This window comes from Dendropsophus ebraccatus, chromosome 5 (assembly GCF_027789765.1).
Source record: "Dendropsophus ebraccatus isolate aDenEbr1 chromosome 5, aDenEbr1.pat, whole genome shotgun sequence".
In the NCBI taxonomy this organism is placed as follows: domain Eukaryota; kingdom Metazoa; phylum Chordata; class Amphibia; order Anura; family Hylidae; genus Dendropsophus; species Dendropsophus ebraccatus.
In genome coordinates this window covers 64,211,137-64,233,817 of record NC_091458.1, presented here as the reverse complement: position 1 = coordinate 64,233,817, position 22,681 = coordinate 64,211,137, and the positions used below count along the sequence as shown (strand labels likewise).

Genomic DNA, 22,681 nt, shown 5'->3' with positions numbered 1-22,681 from the left:
ATATATATATATATATATATATATATAGAGTGTACCACAAAAAAATTCTGTTATGGTAAATGTTAAACCCAAGGAAAGGGCAGCCCCCCATAAAGCTTTAATCAGACCAGTTTATCCAACATTATAATAAAGCTCCAGCCTTGCCAGCCATCCACTGGAGTGCTGCTCTTTCCTTGGATTGATTTACAATAAAGGATTCTTGGAGTTCGCTTCTTTGGTTTAGCACAGTAAAGATAAATCCAATGGGTGCAGTGTTTTGCAGCTTTCTTTAGTACTATAATAAGTATTCAAATTTAGGGCCCGTTCACACTACGGAAAGCAGGCGGAGAGCGGAGGCGCTCGAGCCATCCCATTTCCGCCGGTTTTGCGTAGTGTGAACAGGCCCTAAACTAGCCGTCATTTTGCTCTACCACTGCTTTTGGTTTCTTCATACAGAAAGGTTGTCTGCTACGGTGTGAGCAAGATCAATTCCAGTGCACAAATGGCCACTGCATCCCACACCGCTGGCGATGCGATGCTGATGCTGACTGTATGGATGGAAGTGATGAAGTGAACTGCAGTACTAGAGGTAAGGCTGCTTTTTTTCACAATATAGTATATATTATACTTGTGAAAAGGATATGGATCACATCAGAAATGCATCAGAGCTCATATCTCATTAATCCAGAGTAATCTTAGAAATGAAAGCTGAGCTGTTATTGTTTACTATCTGTCCGTAGTTTTTTTTGTTTTTTTTTTATAAATCTGACAGACTTAAAATTCTTAACACAAGTACCCCCAAAAAAACAATAATAACCCCTATTAATTTCCCACCCTAAAACTTATAGGGGAACTCTGGACAATTGTGTGAAAAAAAAGGGAGAGCAGGGGTGCTGGGAATACAATAAAGAAGTTATACTTACCCTTCCCCATGTCCTTACAGTGCAGAGCCACCTGCCTGTCTCCTGTAGCTCCTGCGATGTCACCATCTAGCCGAGAAATGCCCATTCCCCGGTCAGATAGTGACCGATGTGGGACAGCTCTGCAGTTACTAACTGGCTGGGCAGCTAGTTCCTGCTGGTTCATAACGACACAGGAAATAGAAGTAAACTGGAGACAAGAGTCTGATGGTGAGGTGGTAGTGCTGCGCTGTGTGGGCATGCGGTAGGGTAAGTAGAACTTCTTAAAGGGGTTATCCAGTGCTACAAAAACATGGCTACTTTCCTTCAGAGACAACACGACTCTTGTCTCCAGTTCAGGTGCGGTTTGCAATTAAGGTCCACTTCAATGGAACTGAGCAGCAAAACCCCACCTAAGCTGGAGACAAGAGTGAAGCTGTCTCTGTAAGAAAGTGGCCATGTTTTTGTAGCGCTGGATAACCCCTTTAATTATACCTTATCCAACATCATCCGTACTGTGAACAGAATCTGGCGGCTTCCTGTGAATTTCAGAAGTAAAATTTTTTAAGATTTCTACTTTTGAAAATGTTCACACACACAGTAAAATAAGCAAAAGCAGGTTGCAAATAATAATGAGCATGTTCAGTTTTCCATTGAATTTTAATGAAGTGCATTATTACATTAAGAAAATTATTTTGTATTATTTTACAGTGTGTGAACATAGCCTAAAACCCAATTCAGTTTTTATTTTTCAAAAATACAGCATATCAGTAAAAAAAAAAAAAGAAAACCTCTTAAGGTGTCAGTAGCCTGATACTTAAGAAATATGCCTTTCTTCAGTAGTCCGAACCTGCCCCCTGGACGAGTTTCAGTGTAACAACACTCTGTGCAAACCTTTGGCTTGGAGATGTGATGGTGAGGACGATTGTGGGGACAACTCTGATGAGAAACCTGAAGAATGCTGTAAGTATTGTCATGTCACATGGGGAGAGGATGATATGATACACTGTTACATTTTTCCATTTTTGTGATTTAATCCAATGACGGTACCCCAGGAAATGTTTTCTATATGAGGGAACCACTGCTCCCATTCTTATTTTATGGCAGCGTGGTATAAGAGCTGTTGTTTGAGTCGTTTGACCTGCCCCATTACCAAGTTCTCAGGGAATCCTCTTGTCTAATTTCCATAGAATATCAGGGTTGGGCTTGTTAAGTTATGATTTTCAAATTTAATTGGACACTCACCTATGAACTGTAAAATAATTTGTTTTGTTTTGTTTTTTTTCAGTGAAATTCAGTTGTCCTCCATATAGACAGTTCCGCTGTAGGAATGATCGTGTGTGTCTCAGCGTGACTCGTGTCTGTGATGGAATTGATAACTGTGGAGACGGCACGGATGAAGAGAATTGTGGTGGGTACAGAGTAAGAAAAAATATAGGACATCTACTTACATTACAGACAGCATATGGTTTCATTAATTTTTTTTTTTCTTAAAAACGAAAGTTTGTTGAGAAATATTATCGCACAGTATTGTATTACAGACTGTCTCAGATAACATAGTACTCTTCTTCATCCCCAATAACATCTATAATGTTTAGAAACCACCTAATCAAAAAGACATAAAAAAACAAAGATAGGTGCAGTTTTGTGAAATGTACAAATTTTGTCCAAAATGTTTGCCCAAAGACTATGAGCTATGGTGGTCTGGGGTGGAAAACATTTTGCACAAGTATTGGTTTTGAATATACTCATTGTATAACCTCTGGAGGGGAAAATATATTATTTCTAAAAGAATGGTTGGACATTCAGTTTGCGTTCAGTATTCTCTTTTTTAACATTCTAATGTGTCTGAGCAAATGGTCTTAGTTGCTGCCTTGTAATTCCTATTCATGTATCCCATCTGTGTCTCACTTTGCTGTTTCAGACTTGCATAAGCCTAAGACTTGTGACCTGGATAAACAAGAGTTCCACTGTAAGAACAGCAAGTGTGTCAGCTCCAACATGCTATGTGACCTCTTTGATGACTGTGGAGATGGTTCAGATGAAGAAAACTGCCCCCATAGTAAGTGTGTCACCTACATCCCATGTGTATCATTGTGTTTAGCTGTAACTAGAAGATGTCATTTTTAAATGTTGGAAGAATTCATAACTTATTACTCAACTTATTAAACCAATGTAAACCGATCCTGTGTGTTTACCGTTAACAACATATTAGTGTTGCTAACATTATACAAAACTTTTGATATGTCACAGACGATTGTCAAAAGTTTTAATGGGTTGGGGTCTCTATGGTGAGACCACCACTGAATTCTAGAAATAGCTGGGCAAAGCATGGGCAGCAGCCCAATTAATTTCCTGGCTCAGTGCTCATTTTTTCCCTCTTCATTTCTAGAATTTGTGTTAAAAAAAAAAAAAAAAACTTCTATTGGAATATCTCAAAGACTCTGACTTTAAGCTAATAAAAATATATATATTTTCCCATTACTTGACAGATGCTAAAAACTATGGCTGCTATAGCAATAGTACCATCTGCGGAGAAGAAATGAAATGTGTCCAGACACCGACCAGTGTATACTGCACATGTAAAGATGGATTCCAGAAGATCCCAGGCAGCAATGCATGCAGAGGTAAGAATGAAGGCCATACTACAAAGTCTTAGTATACACCTGTATTCAGTAATATTAGGAATATAAGAGACCTGTGACAATGCTAATAAAACTAGCATAGATGCTATCACTGACACAACAATTAAATCTTTAGGACATGGTGGGTGAACCTAACACTGTATAATATATTTTGGAAAAAAATGTTATTCCTGCTTTCCTATTCTAAGGGTATGTTCACACTGAGTAAATCAGGCAAAACTCTCCACCACAGTCTCCCGCCTGTCAATTCTTTGAGCGGAGAGCGCCGGCAGGGGAGGCGCGCAAGCTCTCCCATAGACAGGCTATGGCACACTGAGGGGAATTCCGCCTGATTTACTCAGTGTGAACATACCCTTAGAGAGTAGTTTTACTTTGCAGTTTCATTTTTCTTCTGGCATGGGATAATCCTCTATTAGAATTATGGATAATACCACTTGCAGTCCTTAAGATGAATTCTTTATGGTCAGATTCCCAGTTGGTCTTGGCAAACTTCACTAAACTTTTTTTTCTCTTGCAGATGTGAATGAGTGTCTAGCATTTGGTACATGTTCACAGATCTGTAACAACACCAAAGGCTCCTACATGTGCACTTGTGCAAAGAACTTCATCAAGTCGAATCACACCTGCAAGGCAGATGGTAAGTGGGGAAATAATTTCTTCATACTCATAGAGAAAATATATGGGTTTGTTAATGATGGGAATGGTGGTACTTACTAACGGCCCCTATACACCTTAGACTTTGATTGTGTAAACCCACCAGTTGCGGCGGATTCGACTGTCAATCTAAGTTGTATGGGGATGTCCTGAACAGCCACCTTTTATTCTAAGAGAGATAAGCCGCAGGAAGAACGCTCTCACTGCAGCTTACCCCTTCTTATAGGCGGCACGGCATGCTGTAGATTAATTGATGGCCCGCAGTTACTAAAGGTGTATGGCCCACTTAAGTACCCAGGTTTTAGTCTATGTACAGTTTCATATTTGCTTTCTGTTGTCTTGTTATTGATAGGAGCTAACCAAGTCCTCTATATTGCTGATGACAATGAGATCAGAAGCCTCTACCCATTCAATCCCAACTCTGCCTATGAGCAGACCTTCAGAGGGGATGAAAATGTGCGCATAGATGCCATGGACGTGTATGTGAAGGGTAACAAGATCTACTGGAGCAACTGGCACACTGGGAAGATCTCATATAGAGAGCTTCATACGCCTTCTTCATCAACAAATTCCAACCGCAACAAGCGTCAGATAGATGTGGGAGTGACTGATCTGGATGTGAGTATATGAATTGCACATTTGCTATAAGTCATATTAGAAGTATTGGATATAAGAAATTGTTTTCCAGATACCTTACCTTTTTCTTTTAGTTCTGCCATGATACTTCTGGTCATGGATTGTCCAAAATAGGTTGTATCTGATTTTTTTTGCATAAATCTAAACAACTCCTCCCCTGCAGATCCCAGGTCTAAAGATGCCCAGAGGAATTGCTGTTGATTGGGTAGCAGGAAATATTTACTGGACAGATTCCGGCCGTGATGTCATTGAAGTGGCTCAGATGAAGGGAGAACATAGAAAAACGTTAATCTCTGGAATGATTGATGAACCCCATGCTATAGTGGTAGATCCATTACGAGGGTAAGGAATGGGACCCCATCCGTTATTCGGAGAATAATCCTCACATTGCTATTACATATTTATTTTAAATTACTGTCATTTAACAAACATTTGATATGTAAAAAGTTGTGATATCCATTCAGTTGCAAGAGAAGGACCCCATTATAAGTACTGTATATGCAACATGATGGAGATTGGAGATTGCAAAGAGGTAGGGGAGTAAAGTACACAGCTGCACTATTCTCCCCACTCTTCTTATGATCAAAACTTTTGAAATTTGTCACGTTTACACGTTTTTGTGACATGGAATTTAGTATGCGTTTTTAGTTATTAAATAATCTCTACTTATACCTAATGTTTCTCAGACCTGTCAAAGATTTTTTATAAATGACATGGACACTTTAAAAGTGTTATAAATACAAGACATTATGTGTTTTTAATATTGTACCTTTTTGGTCTTATTTCATGCAGAACTATGTATTGGTCTGACTGGGGAAACCACCCAAAAATTGAAACCGCAGCTATGGATGGAACAATGAGGGAAACTCTGGTAGAGGAGAACATTCAGTGGCCTACAGGTATGATGTGTGATGTGCGGACAATGAATTATAGAACAAAAGCACCACATGAGCAACCCGGACCCTCCCCTCCCAACCACCAATAACCAAACCATGTAATATGATCACTAAACGGTTGCTGATCTTGTAAAGTGGTCCTCGTACCAGGCACGGATTGGGCTACTTAATACAGGTGATAGAAGGCTCTCTTGACAACGAGCAGACTACTAAGTGTCTCCTCAGTGATACCCCCTGGAAACAGCTGGAATCTGCGAGAAACAATTCCTGGCAGTGCCACCATAAGGGCAATTAAAGGTATTTTCCAGACTGATAATTAGGCTTGGTGATCAATAGTTCATCAGCACAATGCTGTCACCTGTTATTCTTGGTGCTCATATAGCGCTGGAATCCTTGGCTCTGTACACTGTATAGTGGCCCCGCCAGGCTAGCGCAACTCTGCTTCAGTGCACGTCAATGGGAGCTGTGCTGCTGTAACTTTACCCAGCCACTACTGGCCTGGCTCTATGCACTGTGTATATGCTGGAGCCAAGCCTCTAGACTCCTCTGTGTTGTCAAAACATCAGAAGAATAAACTGGACCACACCCTACTTTAGTTCTCTAGAGGGTTTTTGGAAACGGTCTAAACTAGACAGTAGAGATGAGCAAACCTCCAGCATGCTCGAGTCGATCCGAACCTGAACTTGCGGCATTTGATTAGCGGTGGCTGCTGAACTTGGATAAAGCCCTAAGGCTATGTGGAAAACATGGATATAGGCATTGGCTGTATCCATGTTTTCCAGACAACCTTAGAGCTTTATCCAAGTTCAGCAGCCCCAGCTAATCAAATACCGAACGTTCGGGTTCGGATCGACTTGAACCCGGTTTGCTCATCTCTACTAGACAGTCCTTTAACCCTTTCCCGCACGAGGACGTAACTGTACGTCCTCGCGCGGGTGCGGGCGTTCAGAGCGGTGCCGCGCGGCGACCTCGCTCTGAACCGCGGCGGTGCCGGGAGCCGCTTGTAGCCCGGGACCGCCAGTATTAGCGGGCACGGTCCGATCGCCGTGCCCGCTAATACAGTAATCAGATGCAGCTGTCAAACATGACAGCTGCATCCGATTACCGGCTGCAGCACTTCCCTGGTGTCTAGTGGCGGAGATCGCTCCTCCGGGACTTTGTCCCGGAGGAGCGATCTCCCTGTCTGATGCCGGCCGGGGACTCGTCCAAGATTGCGCCGTCCCCGGCTCGGCACAAAAAAGTATTGTTATTAGTAAAAAGCCCCCTCCCCTAATAAAAGTCTGAATCACCCCCCTTTTCCCAGGTTATAAATAAAAGTAAACAAATAAATAAACATGTTTGCTATCGCCGCGTGCGTAATCGCCCGAACTATTAATTAATCACATTACTGATCTTGCACGGTAAGCGGCATCAGCGCAAAAAAATCCCAAAGTGCAAAATTGTGCATTTTTGGTCGCATCAAATCCAGAAAAAATGTTATAAAAAGCGATCAAAAAGTGATATATGCGCAATCAAGGTATCGATAGAAAGTAAACATCATGGTGCAAAAAATGACACCTGACACAGCCCCATAGACTAAAGGATAAAAGCGTTATAAGCCTGGGAATGGAGCGATTTTAAGGAACGTCTATTTGTTAACAATGGTTGGAATTTTTTACAGGCCATTAGATACAAGAAAAGTTATACGTTATATATCGTTTTAATCGTAACGACTTAAGGAACATGCATAACAAGTCTGTTTTGGCGTAAAAACACATTCCCCCCAAATAAAAGAAATGTGGTTTTTTTTTCAATTTCACCACACTTTGAATTTTTTTCTGGTTTCGTAGCATACTTTATGCAAAAATTCAGCCTGTCATTGCAAAGTAAAATTAGTGACGCAAAAAATAAGGGCTCATGTGGGTCTGTAGGTGTAAAAATGCAAGTGCTATGGCCTTTTAAGCACAAGGAGGAAAAAACGAAAACGCAAAAACAAAAATTAGCCTGGTCCCGAAGGGGTTAAAGAACTGATGGACAACACAGTATCGGAGAAATCTTTGATGGTTATACCTCATGTTGAACTTTTGTAGGTTAAAAAAATCTTTTAAGAAAACATTTGGAGGCATATGGAGGCAAACCTGGGTGATAAGACTTTAGATCCCACTTTAAATGGTTATTTGGTTTTATAGATATATATTTTTATATAGTTTATTGCTTCATATTTAGGCCTGGCTGTGGATTACTACAATGAGCGCCTGTACTGGGCTGATGCCAAGTTATCCATCATCAGCAGTATCCGCCTTAATGGAACAGATCCTGTGGTCGTGATCAGTAACAAGAAAGGTAACCAATCTATCCTGAGCAGAAATACATATATTGTGCCTAATAGGATATGCGTCAGTCCCTAGGCCGTATGTGGATGACTTTCTCTACTTTCAGGTCAGGAAGTTCACTATTTGAGGAAAAGCTCAATATGTTGTACATTAGAGTGGTATATAAATAGTCTCTGAAGCAACATTCCACAGTTAAAAGCTACATAAAGTGACCGAAATACTTTGCTTCACATATTCTGCAGAGATGTTTTCTTTCCTCACCATGTCTAATGCTAAGTTCAGAGTTTTGCAGAGAGTAGTGTGTAGTGGGAACCCAGGTGACGGAAGAGCTAAGCTGCTAGGTAAAGTGTCTGTAATAGGGATGAGCGAACCAAACAGTAACAAACCAGATTCGTTAAGAACTTTGCAAAAAGTTTGGTTCGGCACCGAACTTTGAGAAAGTTCATTACGAATCTGGTAAAAATAACAACGGCGACGCAAAATTGTACTTTTTTCACAGAATCTTTACAATAAGGTTCAAAAAAATAGGAGAACCCCGTTTAACCGCAACAACAAAAAGTTTTTCTTTTTAAAAAAAAAAAAGGCCAAAAAAAGTCCTATCACTGTCCGAGAAAAGAAAAATTCATATCAGCTGCCCCATCGGTTGTCCCATCACTGCACAGTTGTGTAGAAAAATGTTGGCGACTCATTGGGATTCTTGGTGTCCAAGACCGTGCACCCCAGTGCTGATGTCTGGTCCTTTAATTATGGGCAAGGGCAGTACATGTCTGTTAGTGCCCATTGGGTCAACATTCCCCCAGAAGACCACCAGAAAGTTAGCCCATTCTTGCCACTGTCACCTCCCCGGTGCTTTAGGGGGCCAGTTCTGCAAAAGTTCTGCCTCCACCAGCTTGCAACCATCCACCGCTTTGACTGCAGTCCAACCTGCCCCAGTGTCTTACCAACAATGTCAGGCCCAGTGCTCTCAGACTGTCCTCCATTTTGTGAGCCTGGGTGAACAGAGCCACAGTGGGCAGGAGCTCCTCCGGACCATCAGGGAGGATATTAATGGCTGACCCAAGGTCAACTAATGGTGGGAAGTGGTGTAGCCCACAAAGGGAGGAACCTTTTCTCTGCAGGGCAGCAGGGAGGGCTGTGTCATACACCTTGTATGGCAGATGTGATAAACCTCATAATGCAAAGGTTTCTTCGAACGTGTCCTGCCAATTGTTGATCCCTTTTGAGGACGCGACTCTGTGAGCAGGCATCAAGGACATCATCCCACTAGTCCGTGTTCTGGAAAGTGCACTGAACAACATAATCTGCAAGGGTTCTCTGCAAGGGTTCCCAGGCCACCACTACAGGGCTGAACATCCTCCTCCTCCTTAAATAATATGTTCTCAATCATACTGGCCTGGGTGCAATCAGGTACTGCCTCCTCCTCCTCCTTAAATAGTCTGTTCTCAATCATACTGGGCTGGGTGCAATCAAGTGGTGCCGCATCCTCCAATAGTCTCTTCTCAACCATACTGGGATGGTTGCAATCAAGTGCTACTGCCTCCTCCTCCTCCGTCAATTGTCTGTTCTCCACCACACTGGGTCCAATACAGTACTATTACTGCTGCTGGTTCCACTTTCAAATGTCTGTTTTCCACCCTACTGGGTCCAAGGAACTTTGTGTCCTATGTCCCGTGTAATCACTTACACCTTGGCTAATTGTTTTTTCACTATTTTTGCACTTTGATTTTTTCCACTTTTTTTCATTGTAATAGCAACTGCATCTAAACAAACTATACCCTATCAGACTCCCACTATTGTAGCTGCAATTATTCAGCCGTTATTACAAGGTTTGTTTTAGGTTTGGTTCGCACCAATCCGAGCCTCACAAAAGTTCGCCGGGTCGAACCAAACCGAACTTTTCAAAAGTTCGCTCATCCCTAGTCTGTAAGTAAAGTGGACATAAACAGCTCTTGTTCCATTGGCAACCAGTGAATGAATGGAGAAAAGGAAACACAATGATGATAAAGTAAAAAGCAGCAAATATAAGCTTTGCAGTGTTACTCAGCTTATTCAGCCTATTGTTTTATTCCAAATTGTGATATGTTGTTGCAATAGATTTAGCCAAGTTCTGATTACCTACAATTCACTCACTTGAATTCCACTCCCAGCAGCATACAGTGGAAACTTTGAAGACTGAGCATCCCACTCCATCTCCATAGCTCCCGTCTTTAGTGAGAGACCCAGTGCCATGAAAATCTATGGGCTTGGTTTATCACTAGAGATAGAGGGAGCTATGGAGATGGAGCGGGAAGCTGCATCTCCTAAGGTTTCACTGTATGTGTCTGTGAGAATGGTGTTCTAAATTATTTTTCGGTGCCAAAAAAGATGTACATTACAAAAAATAAGTATTGTGCATCATTTCTGAAAAATACTCTGGAGGTGCACTTTAATATTATTGAGTATGTATTAATAAAGACATATATCAAATTGACATATAAAGCTGACAAGGGGGTTGCCATCCATCACTCTTACATGTTTTACAGTTTGGCTTTGTCAGGGGGTCTTGAGGTTAGTCATGAGTCTTGAGTCATGAATATAGAGTTTTAAGCTGATTTTTACTCAGAAGTATACATTTTTTTGGTTTAGAAGTACTGAGGATGCATGCGCACACAACAAAAACCAGAACCAGAAGTGGATTCAAATTGGGTGGGCAATATAAAGGGAGCACTTGTACTTCTTTTTCCTGTTGGATCCAAACTGCACTGGCAGTTTTCCAAAACACTGCTGTGTGTGAAACCAGCCTTATTTATTGTTTTATTTCTCTCTTCAACTTTGCTAGGCCTCACTCATCCGTTCAGCATTGATATATTTGAGGATTACATCTATGGAGTTACGTATATTAATAACCTCATTTTCAAAGTGCACAAGTTTGGACATGGGCCAGTGACCAATCTAACTTGGGGAATTAACCACGTCACTGATGTTGTTCTCCATCACCAGTATAAACAGCCTGAAGGTAAGTTTGAGAATTAAGCCCCTTTTAAACAGGCAGATGTTACATGCACTGACAGCGAGCTGGTCAGTGCGGGAGGGGCTCCCTGGACAATCTTTGGACTAGCAGCAGTAAGGGGCGATACAAACCCCTCCGCCAGCATTTGTGTCGGGAACTGTATGAATGTCTAAGCCCTGTATGAATGTCTAAGCCCTGCTTTGCTTAAGCAATGCCGCACATCGCTATACAAAGCACGGTCCTGTTCCCCTTTGTGTACTGTATATTCTTACATACAGTATTTGGAGGGAGACTGCCCAACATGATCTGTGTGCTGCAGCCTCTCTACAGTGGAGTGGTTCTAGCTGATTTCGCTGTGCATTCTGGATATTCAAACCTCATGTCTCTCTTTTGGGGGGAGATTGCAAATAATACAGCGTAAAATGAAGTTCTGATATAGAACAAAGCAGTAAAGATCAGATGCTGTCTGTCTGTGCTTTTAGTGACAAATCCCTGTGACCGGAAGAAGTGTGAGTGGCTTTGTCTGCTGAGCCCCAGTGGTCCTGTCTGTACATGTCCAAATGGAAGAAGACTGGACAATGGAACATGTGTGCCTATTCCATCACCCACTCAGTCACCTGATGGTAAGTGTGCAGACCAGGGAATAACATGTTAACTGCTAGAATCTTTTTAGTTTTATGTTTAATACTTTAAGTTTGCATCTTTTTATTTAGAATCTACTCCAGATACTTGCAATGTAGAGTGTTTGAATGGAGGACAGTGCTTCCTGAATGCCAGAAAACAAGCCAAATGTCGATGCTCACCAAGTTACCATGGAGAAAGGTGTGAAATCGACCAGTGTAAAGATTACTGCAAGAATGGAGGAAATTGTGCCCCATCACGCACAGGTGAGTTGGGGAAAGTTACGTGTTGCCTATTGGTTCACTACCTGTGGTATCTTTAACCCAGTGGTATATTCCATGTCACAGGGGGTACTTGCACAAATGTTTTTGCTGAACTATTAAAAGACAACACAGGTTATAATTAAAGGGAAACTTTAAGCAGATTCATCCATGCAAATCTGTTGATCTCTCCGTGTAGCCACCTAGCTCCTCATTCTGGCATTGGTGTTCTTATTTTTCTAGGTGCCGCTCTTTTGCAGTAATTTTGTTTCTAAAAAAAATATATATGCACATTAGTACCATTGGCGCACTGGGGTTGGGGGTAGGGGGTAATCCTTGGCCCATTCAGCTATGTAAAAGCAGACACATCTCATTCAAACTGCATTCCCTAGATGGCGAGAGAATGAGATGTGCCTGCTTGAGCATAGCTAAATGTGCATAAGTAGGCATGCATGTTGGAGCTGGTGGGCAGAACTGTGCACTGAGGGGCCAAGGAAGGCCCTTAGTGCACCAAAAGTACTAATTTGCATATTTATTAGGAACAAATTACTCTAAAAGAGCAGCACCTATAAAAATAATAACACCGGCACCAGAATGAGGAGCTAGGCGGCTACAGAGAGATATCAACAAATTTGTATGGCGAACCAAGTTTGCCTTTAAAGCCTTGGGGTACTCTGATAATTTGTTTGAGTAAAGGTTACTTGGCTTTGTAACAATGGGAAACAAACATAAAGCAGACCATACATACAGTATAAGGAATGTATAGCTTCTTTCTCCATCTTCTATTAGTTTTCCTATGTTTAGAGGGAAAAAAAACCAAAACATTTTGATGTCACAGAAACGTCAAAACTTCTGAGCAATCAATCTCCAAATTGAGCCCGGGGGAAGTGCACAGTTATGGGCCTCATCACTTGGTTCCCTGAAATCTGTCTCTTTATAAAGAGCTCATCTATAAGGGGTAAAGGCAGGGGCATTGGGAGTGAAGCACATAAGTGCACACTAGGGATGACCAAACTCGAGAGTGCAAATGGAACAATGCTATAAAACTTTAGGAGGGGGGAAACGTTAGATTATTTTTCCCACTTGAATGCATGATCCTATATTATCTTCCAGGTGTACAGTCATTGAACTCTTCTCCTCCTTATCCTTTCTAGGTTCACCAACCTGCCGCTGCTCAACTGGGTTTACTGGTCCCACGTGTGAGGAACAAGTATGCACTAGAGACTACTGTCAAAACAACGCCACTTGTTCTGTCAACCTGGGCAATCAACCAAACTGCCGCTGCCTTCCTGATTTCAGTGGAGACAAGTGTCAATACCGTACGTAACCATATTGTCCTCAGTGTAATAGGCCAACAGCATAATAAGCCAACACATTCCAACTGTTCCTCTAGTATCAGATTGCAGTACTGGATATAGAGTACACAAGATATGTAACACAGCTAAAATCCTCTCAGATCAGAAGAATAAGCAAGGAGAAGATCACAATAGCACATTTCACTCCTTTGCTCACAGCAATCTCTGTCCTGCAGCTCCATATTAAGTCTATGGAGGCACTGGTTGGAGATGATTGACAGGGAAGTGAAGCTGGCTACTGTGTGCTTCTCCTCCCTTCTCTTGATAGGTGGGAAAATGACCGATCAAAACTTTTGTCATTTCACAGAGATATGTCAAAGGTTTTTCTACATGATAAGGTTTTTAGCCTTCTGGAATTAAGATCTTCTATTGACAACAAGAGAGCGATGCGTAAGTTTTTAGCCACTTTACAACTGGGCCTTTTTTAGTCTTCCACGAAGATAACAGCTAACCTGTCTGTTATTTTCCCACAGGGCCAGGGACACTGAGGTAGCTTTCTTACCTTCATCCTCAATGATGTTTTTCCTGAAACCTTGTGCTTTATTAATATGTTAATTTGGGATAACACTGGGATAATACTACAGCACTACAGTACTCCTCTCTGATTTCTGCACCAAGGGCTTATAGCACTACCCCAGTGACCGAACAATTCTGTCATCTTTAAAGGGTTAGAAGAAGCTAACCTAGTGTTAATTTACTTTTAAAGGCAACAAAAATCTGCCTCCCTGTATTTCATGTCTGGAGATTTTTGTTAGGCGCCTAGTTACTGCGCCATGCCATTGATGGCCCATGTTCTCAGGGCACCAACAAATGGGGTCCCTCTTTTTGTGTGACAGCTAAGGATTTGCCATTGCTCATGGCCCTTGCAGTAGGAATATCACTGTTAGCTGCCACTGCACATGGTGCAGGTACAGAAGCCTGCTGCCTTTTGTGAATATAACTGTATTCTTCCAATACAGTCATTACATTTACAAATGTTAGTAGGACCACAATGGCAACATTTTGGCTTGGAAGCCTCATGCCATTCAAGGATCTCCGTGCAGCTTCAGCCAGGTTCCTGCACACAGCTGACCTGATAGAAGAGCTCAGTCATAGATTACCTGTGCTTGGTGTAGGTGATCAAATGTATATGACTTTTTTGAAATTGTTGGAGACACCAGTGCCACGGCTGCAGCGGTAGCTCTACAACGGGAAAAAAGTAGTTTCATTCCCCTGCACAATGACAGGAGAAGGGCGGCAACTAGTCATCTGGGCGGCGTGCCGCCCATGACTAGTCATGGCTCTCTGCCTGTCAGCCTGCGGTAATGATTGACAGGCAGAGAGGCCACTAACTGGTCTGTCTGCCTGCCAGTCATCCCTCTCCTGTCATCGTGCAGGAGAATAAAACTACTTTTTCCCCACTGCAAAGCTACCGCTGCAGTCGTGGCTGGTAGCTACGGGAAGCTGCACAGCAGAGCTATACTGAGGAGTACCCCTTTTAACATTGCAACAAAGTTTGTTTTGGTATGTAGCCTTGGTAATAAGTGCAGATCTTACAAAAATTATCCTTGGCCTGTGATTCTACATTCCTGTAACTAAAGCCTTATTCACGCGTTCAGTATTGTTTTCGAGTCCGTAGAGTCCTCCTGCAAAATCTGCTAAAAATTACGGATTGGGCATTCGTATTGTATCCGTATTTCTATAAATGTTTTGTTTTTTTGTTTTTTTTACTGACTGCACAATACTAGTTAAAGTTGAGTAGGTTTAAAAAAAACTTGCACCAGTATGCCCAACTCCTAAAAAAAAAGTCACATGATGGCTTGTCAGCCATTTTGCTTTGCTATTTCTGGTTTGCTTAACTGTGAGACAGTTCTGTTAATTAGGGTATGTTCACATCTCGTTTTTGGCCCCACGTCGGGCTACACGTCAGGAATCAGAAAAAAAAGAATGCTGACGTGCAGCCCGGCGTGTGGCCAGCGGCCACATGACGACCACATTGACTTACAGTAAATGAGCAGGACTGAGTCATTATGTGACAACGTTCTGCTCATTTGCCGGACGTACACTGCTTTTGTGCAGGACTCAAAAGCGTGGTCGAGATGTGAACATACCCTTAGTTAATTCTTTGTGTTTGCAAGCACCAGAGCTTCTGCAGCTCCTTCTTCCTGGTTGTGGTTGCTTAGAAACACAGCCTTATGACCTATGAGTCATCCATATTTTTTTATGGAAATACGGATGCCAAACCAGTTACAATCTGTAAAAAAATAATAGCGGATCCCATTGATTTCTATGAAAGGATCTGTAAAAAAAAATCTGGGTTCCGCACAAGGACATATCCTTTTTTTTCAGCATTGGTTTGCATCCTTGTAATTTACTGATAGTGTGAATAGGCCAATAGACCTCAATGTGCAACTCTAATACGGAAATACGGACCCGTAAATTACGGAAAGTGTGAATAAGGCCTTAGGCTCTTAAGTGACAGCTATCTATTACTGTGGGATCAGGTCAGGCCTATCTCAAATGATTTATTAATGTCAACTACTACAAATTTTCCTGTCAGTTTAGACTAATTCTATAATCATCTAGTTTACTTTGTGAAAGTTTAAGGGGCAAACATTGCTGTTCTATATGCAGGAAAATGTACCGGGTACTGTGAGAATAACGGAATATGCGAACTCAGTGCAAATGGAACTAAGCAGTGCCGCTGTACGCCTCTGTATGAAGGCGGCCGCTGTGAGAAAAAACGATGTACCAGATGCAAAGATGGCAAATGCAGTCTGACCAATGGGGAAGTTACCTGCACGTAAGTTTGTATAATGTTTGTATGATGAATAATCTGCAGTTCTCCCTAATATAATGCATATGGGAGCAGAGTTTACTCTAGATATATGATCTGCTTTAATATTTTTCTAAAGGTGCAAAGATGGACGCATCGCAAAGTCTTGTTTGACGTGTGAAAATTACTGTATGAATGGAGGAACATGCACAATCAACCGGATAACAGAAATGCCAGAATGCCAGTAAGAAGTGCCACAAAACTCTAGTTGTCTAGAGTTTTTCTACACACAAGATATTATACTGATGGGTTTTCATTGAGAAATACTATAGTGGTCTACCCCTCACCATTTCTTCTTTTTAACTCTAATAATTTATTTTTATTTTATGTGAAATATCTTGTCCCAAAGCTGAAAAGACACCTTCAATAACCACTTTTAGGCCATATTGATACATTAAAGCGTCTGGTTCTGCCGTAGTCCCCTATAAGGGGATTTAAATTGGGCAGCAGCCAAATTAGCTCACAAAATGATTTAAATGAGACTTGTTTTGCTTGTAAAAAATTTTCAAATATCTTCAAATATCTACAGAGTGAACTTAGCCTTAGCAGTAATCATTTCTTTGACTTTTAAATGTTCTTTTCTAGGTGCACTACAGAGATGACTGGTCCAACATGTGAAGTATTTGTAGGGCAAACACAGCCATCCTCTCGTAAGTATATACTGTTTTAGTTTGGGGACTTTTAAATGGAGTGTATGTAAGATCTGGAGATACACTATGACGTTAGCTTTTATTTGAATATACAGTATACTCTTGGAATTTCTTGGTCTCAAAACAGAAACCAGACACTTTCTTTTTTTTTTTTTTTCCTCCAAATTTTTTTTGTTTCTGATATGTACCACATACAGATATAAAAATGAGTACAAATGTGCTTTTTTTAGTTAATTATTTTCAGAAATAGTTGTACATTTGAAATATTATTCATTGCACATAATGCATCAATTTAGACCTATATAGCTTCCTAGGACCACCCCTTTAAGAAAAATAATTCTAAACCTTACAGAAAAGAAAAACATAACAGAAAGCATATTACTTATAGCTAGTTTTTATAGTATCCAATAGCTATTCCGGAGATCAATTAAAAAAATACATCTATAGGTTAAGTAGTGAAAACCAATATCTAGTTTCTTTTCGTACAGATGGCCAGAGCACACAATTACTTGTCAGCTGATGCAAAGCTTGTTGTGTAACTACTATGCCATTATCCTAGTCATTTTATTGGCCACACCATTGAGCTAGGATATCTAAAAATAACTAAACCAAAAGCTAGTGAGACTCAAAGGCCTCTAGTGATGGTCTCAACTCCCTTTATCTTAATTTCCTGACTTATCTAAATGCCTAAAGGTTGTTGCATACAAGTAGAGATGAGCGAACCTTTAAAAGTTTGGTTCAGCAGAAAAGTTCAGGTTCGTCTGAACCTTAAAGGAGAAGTCTGGCAAAAATGTTTAGTAAAATATTGTCTTGCCCCCCAAAAGTTTACAAATCACCACTATACACTTATTACGGGAAATGCTTATAAAGTGCTTTTTTCCCTGCACTTACTACTGCATCAAGGCTTCACTTCCTGGATAAAATGGTGGTCACTTCCTGGATAAAATGGTGATGTCACGACTCGACTCCCAGAGCTGTGCGGGCTGTGGCTGCTGGAGAGAATGATGGCAGAGGGATGCTCAGTGTTCCTCCAGTGCCCTGTGTCCCCCTGCCATCATCCTCTCCAGCAGCCACAGCCCGTACAGCTCTGGGAGTCGGGTCGTGACATCACCATGTTATCCAGGAAGTGAGGCCTTGATGCAGTAGTAAGTGCAGGGAAAAAAGCACTTTATAAACATTTCCTGTTATAAGTGTATATTGGGGATTTGTATAACTCTTAGGGGCCAATACAATAATTGAATAAAAATGTTCGACAGACTTCTCCTTTAAAGGGTCAATTTACACAGAAAGATTCTGACAGATTATCTGGCAAAGATTTGAAGCCAAAGCCAGAAACAGACTATAAACAGAGAACAGGTCATAAAGGAAAGCCTAAGATTTCTCCTCTTTTCAAATCCATTCCTGTCTTTGGCTTCAATTCTTTGGCAGGTAATCTTTCAGATAATCTTTCTGTGTAAATGGACCCAAAGGAACCACACTAAAACAGCTAAATGATTGCAGGTGTTTAGATGTTTTAGTGCGTTTTAGCAAGTTTGCTTACCTGTCCCTGCCCTCCCGGGGTCTTCTGCTGATTGCAGCCCATCTCAGTCAGTCAGTGATTGGCTGAGCTGGCTGTCACTCTCGTCTCAGGAGTGACAGCCCATGAAGCCAATCACTGACTGCAGTGCTGTCCCATCTCACTCAGGGATTGACTTAATGGGCTGGAGGCAGCTGTGATCAGCAGGGGACACAATAGGAGTACCATGGGGGAGCACAGACAGATGAGCATGCCCTCTTTTTTGTTTTCCAAGTGTACTGAACCGAACTTTTAGCAAAGTTTGTGACGAATCTTGTTTTGTGATGTGCGGTTCACTCTGATACTAAATCTATTGCCATATTTGTCATACAATATTTTCCATTGATTGATGTTTTATCAATGATCTAAATCTTTTGCAGAAACGGCCTCCATTATTATTCCAATCGTGTTGATACTTCTTCTTGTTATACTTGGAGTTGGAATATTCATGTGGTATAGGCATCGAATGAGCGGGTAAGACAATTTGTTTTTATTCAGTATATTGCAGTGCAATATATAGCAAATGCAATATATTTAGCGCAGTCGCCTTCCATAAAGAGGGATGGCCATGTTGTGCAGGTTTAATAGTTAACCCTTACCAATGTTTCAACAGGGCTAAAGGTTTCCAGCATCAGAGAATGACCAATGGAGCCATGAATGTAGAAATTGGCAATCCAACCTACAAAATGTATGAAGGAGAGCCAGATGATGATGTTGGGGAACTACTGGATGCCGACTTCACTTTAGATCCAGATAAGGTAATAGAGTAGCTTTAGTGGAGGCATGACTGCCATTACTGTGCCTGCATCTATGGCCATTACCAATGTAAATGCTTTAACCCACAGGTGTCAAACTAACGGCCCTCCAGCTGTTTCAAAACAACAATTCCCATAATGTCTGCACAGCTAAAGCTTTGGCTGTCCAGGCATGAGAGAAATGATAGTTTTTCAACAGCTGGAAGGCCACAGTTTGACATCCCTGCTTTAACCCATTTGCTGCTATAGGTTTCCTTTTAGAATGTAGAAGCAGGTTAGAATTGCCTAACATGCTGCTAGATTCCCTTTAACTATCAAGTTGTCTCTTCTAATAACAGGGCCTGGGTTGTGTCTGGTAACTTTGGTTTAATTTTAAATGTGAATTCCTAGAAATGTTGTTGCAATCTTAACTTGTGTTTTATTATTTTTCTCTTCACGTTTTAGCCTACAAACTTTACTAACCCAGTCTATGCCACTTTGTACATGGGGGCCCACAACAGCAGAAATTCTCTAGCAAGCACGGATGAGAAGCGAGAGCTACTGTCCCGTGGAGGGGAGGACGACTTTTCAGACCCTTTGGCATAGGGTGGAAATTTTAGTAAAAGGAGAAAAAATAAATAGTTAAAAAAAAAAAACTTTTAAAAATTACGGAGAAAAAAAACACACACACAACCTAACAGTGTATAAAGTGTATAAATGAAGGACTACTTTTATATTGATCTCAGTATTATAAATATATTTTTTCCTTGCCATTATTTTCTGGAACCTGTCTGAAATCCTTCACCTCCTTGCCCACATGTGCTCGGGACCTGTCTGTAACAGGACTCTGCAATAAACACTAGTGGCTCGCAGATCTTGTCAAGCAGATAGGAGAGTTGAAGAGAGAGAAGCAATGGAAGATGCAAAGGAAAGGCAGCTCGTCTTAAGAGGAATCATCCACACACGAAAGGGGGTGCTTTTATTAATTTAAGGGCTGGCCTTTTAATCAAGACTGTTACGTTATTCTATCCACTTCATAAGTTGCCAGCATGGAACAAAATAACCGGAGTGAAACGCGTCAAATGAGCTCTTCTGATTCTGTTTTCAACTACTTTTTCCTTTACTTGCTTCATGTCTTAGCTTCAGCATACAGTACATACTACTTTTTAAATTGTTTTTATTTTTTTAATGATTTGATAAAAAGAGAGTGTGATGGTATTTCTGTTTCGGTTGAGCCTTTTGGTAGTGGGGTGAGCAACATATACATTTCAGTGCATTTTGAGGTTCAGCCCCATCACTGCCATAGCAACTCACAGCTGAACAGGTAGACGGACTGGAATTCTTGGCATCTTATGTGAACACATGAAAGGCTACCCCCAGTTGTCAGGGTTCGCCTTCCATGACACACAAACAGCTTCTTCTAAAGATTATATTGTGCCTGGATACTGGAAAGCCAAAAGAACAACCCAACCTGGAGAAAAGACTCCCCCACCAATGAATGTGCTCCAGAAGAAGCTCTGTTTTGCTTCCAGTACCTTTACCTTCATAGGGCTTTTGGGTCTTTTTTCCTTTTTCCTTTTTTTCCAAGCTATTTGGTACTGTCTAGAAAAAAAAAATCCCTGTAAATTTTTAAGAAATATTGATGCCTGGAAAATAGAACAAGAGCAATCAATGTAACAATGTTGTTGATAACTGGCTATGAAAAGTTAACTCTCTGTTTAAAGAGCAGTGATGTATAATGTGACAAGTTTTCTTAAAAATGTAATTTTCTGTTTATATATATATAAAAAAAATTATAATCTGAAATTACTTCCTGCATTTCACCTTCACTCTGGTTATTTTTCTCACTGTAATCCCCACTAGTTTACATAATTTTTTTTTTTTTTATAGTAGGATGAGAATTTTACTCTCCATTCACCATGTTCACATACTACACTATAAGAGGTGAGCTCACGAGAGGGACATCGGTGGGCCTTAATATGATCTCTTAAATTATTAAGAATGTTTTACTTTTTTTTTTTTTTTTTTCCTTGTGGCACTGCACTTTTAAATCGGACCTATGACACACATACAGGGGCGATGGCCATTTTTGGACTGGTCCAATGTTGAGCCTATCAGTGTAATAGAAACTAGTTGCATTGCAGAGTGTGATGTAGCTAGATTTTAGTTGACTGTAGAGTGCCTTTACATAAGTATTAGTGCAGCCCACAAAATGGCCACCTCCGCTGTGTGCATGCGTCGGCTACACTTTAAGCTTATGTATGTTTGTAAAGCAGTTGATCACTAACCTTTTAGTGCCTGGTGGCCTTGCATCACAGTGGTAAACTGACGGGCAATTTTTTATTTTATGCAGTTGGCATCATCATCTGTTTACATCCCTTTATTTCTGCTCATGTACAGTATATTGTGCTTTTCGATTTTACTACAGCAGCATATATTTTTTTCACAAATCTCCTTTGAAAGTAATAGTCAGGTCAAGATAGCTGTGTGATTGAAGGAACTGCCCTGAAACTAGCACTCTTGCAGTAGATGAAACTCTTATGTCTAGAGTAAGAATATCAGGTCAGTTTGCACACATTAGGCGGCAGCATAATAGCAGCATTGTGCTCTGAGCATCTCACATTCATAGCCTATGGTCATGATAATAAACTGTTTGACACTGCTGCTGCTATCACATTGTGACCCTCATCACCAGTTAGAGAAAGAGATTGACAGTCATCTGGGTCACCATCAACAAGGATGACAAGGTTTCCATTTAGACTTGGAGAAACTTATCTGTGATAGTCTTAAAATCTGAATATACTTTTAGGAATGTAAGAAAGTTGGGCAATAACTTAACTGTTAAATCTCCAATGTACATGGAGAAAAGGAGAAAATGTGACATCTATGCTTGTATCGTTAAGCCCCTTGATGACTATATTCACATGGTGGTGGTTTTGTTTCCAATGCTAGACAGACCATCCACTCAGTTTGTTTTTAGAATTTTTAGTTTTAGAGAATATTGTTGCACTATATAGCCTTATGATGTAAAACCTATTCCATTGTCATCACATTTCATTTCCTCATCCTATAACATCGGAGCCTATTCCATTAGATAGATTCAATCACATTCCATAAATTGCTTAAGTACATCAGCACACCCTTCCACAAGTCTTCTCCGCCATAGGGCCTTGTTAGATGTATTATTTCTCTGATTTGTTTCTTTTATGGAACATTATGGAACAGTAAATCATCCCCCCCTCTCCCCCTGCACCTTTTCTCTCTCTGGTTTCTTTTTCTCAGACATGCTAAATGGTACATTATGTTAACATGCAGTATTTTTATTTGTTAAATCTGAAAAGCACTCATTTCAAGATGTTTTATCGGGCTGAATTGAGGGAGGCAGGGTTACAAAAAGAGTTTTAATAATTTTTGCTGGATTACTTTACAACTTAAATAACACAGAATATTGTTATAAATAAAATTGAAAATTATACCTAGTTTCTGGTTGTTTTCTTACCCTAGTGTCTATGTCTGGGATTTTTGGTATGTATCAAACAATAATTGGCACCTCACCCATATCAAGATTGGGATCTTAGCATACACCCTGTATTTTGTTTTTTTTTACCAGTCGTACTCAAGACAAAATCAAACCTTTGGCCCCCCCAACTGTTGTTAAACCACAATTCCAATAATGCCTTG

General features: G+C 40.7%; 1 protein-coding gene across 2 annotated transcripts in view; it reads left to right on the top strand.

Annotated features, from left to right (window-relative positions):
• Nucleotides 1–22,475, top strand: part of LRP1 (LDL receptor related protein 1) — a 217,407-nt gene extending 194,932 nt beyond the window's left edge. The window contains exons 70-89 of one of the 2 annotated variants that reach the window (XM_069970390.1): nucleotides 436–568; nucleotides 1,722–1,841; nucleotides 2,167–2,289; nucleotides 2,803–2,940; nucleotides 3,371–3,505; nucleotides 4,041–4,160; nucleotides 4,530–4,795; nucleotides 4,977–5,155; nucleotides 5,606–5,712; nucleotides 7,915–8,031; nucleotides 10,840–11,016; nucleotides 11,493–11,633; nucleotides 11,724–11,897; nucleotides 13,046–13,210; nucleotides 15,860–16,028; nucleotides 16,141–16,245; nucleotides 16,647–16,711; nucleotides 18,647–18,740; nucleotides 18,880–19,024; nucleotides 19,466–22,475. In XM_069970390.1, coding sequence (XP_069826491.1) covers nucleotides 436–568; nucleotides 1,722–1,841; nucleotides 2,167–2,289; nucleotides 2,803–2,940; nucleotides 3,371–3,505; nucleotides 4,041–4,160; nucleotides 4,530–4,795; nucleotides 4,977–5,155; nucleotides 5,606–5,712; nucleotides 7,915–8,031; nucleotides 10,840–11,016; nucleotides 11,493–11,633; nucleotides 11,724–11,897; nucleotides 13,046–13,210; nucleotides 15,860–16,028; nucleotides 16,141–16,245; nucleotides 16,647–16,711; nucleotides 18,647–18,740; nucleotides 18,880–19,024; nucleotides 19,466–19,606 — 2,814 coding nt within the window. In that variant the 3' untranslated portion in view covers nucleotides 19,607–22,475. Of the gene's footprint in view, nucleotides 1–435; nucleotides 569–1,718; nucleotides 1,842–2,166; nucleotides 2,290–2,802; nucleotides 2,941–3,370; nucleotides 3,506–4,040; nucleotides 4,161–4,529; nucleotides 4,796–4,976; nucleotides 5,156–5,605; nucleotides 5,713–7,914; nucleotides 8,032–10,839; nucleotides 11,017–11,492; nucleotides 11,634–11,723; nucleotides 11,898–13,045; nucleotides 13,211–15,859; nucleotides 16,029–16,140; nucleotides 16,246–16,646; nucleotides 16,712–18,646; nucleotides 18,741–18,879; nucleotides 19,025–19,465 lie in introns of both variants that reach the window. The other variant, XM_069970388.1, reaches the window with a different exon arrangement.
• Nucleotides 22,476–22,681: the final 206 nt, after the last annotated feature.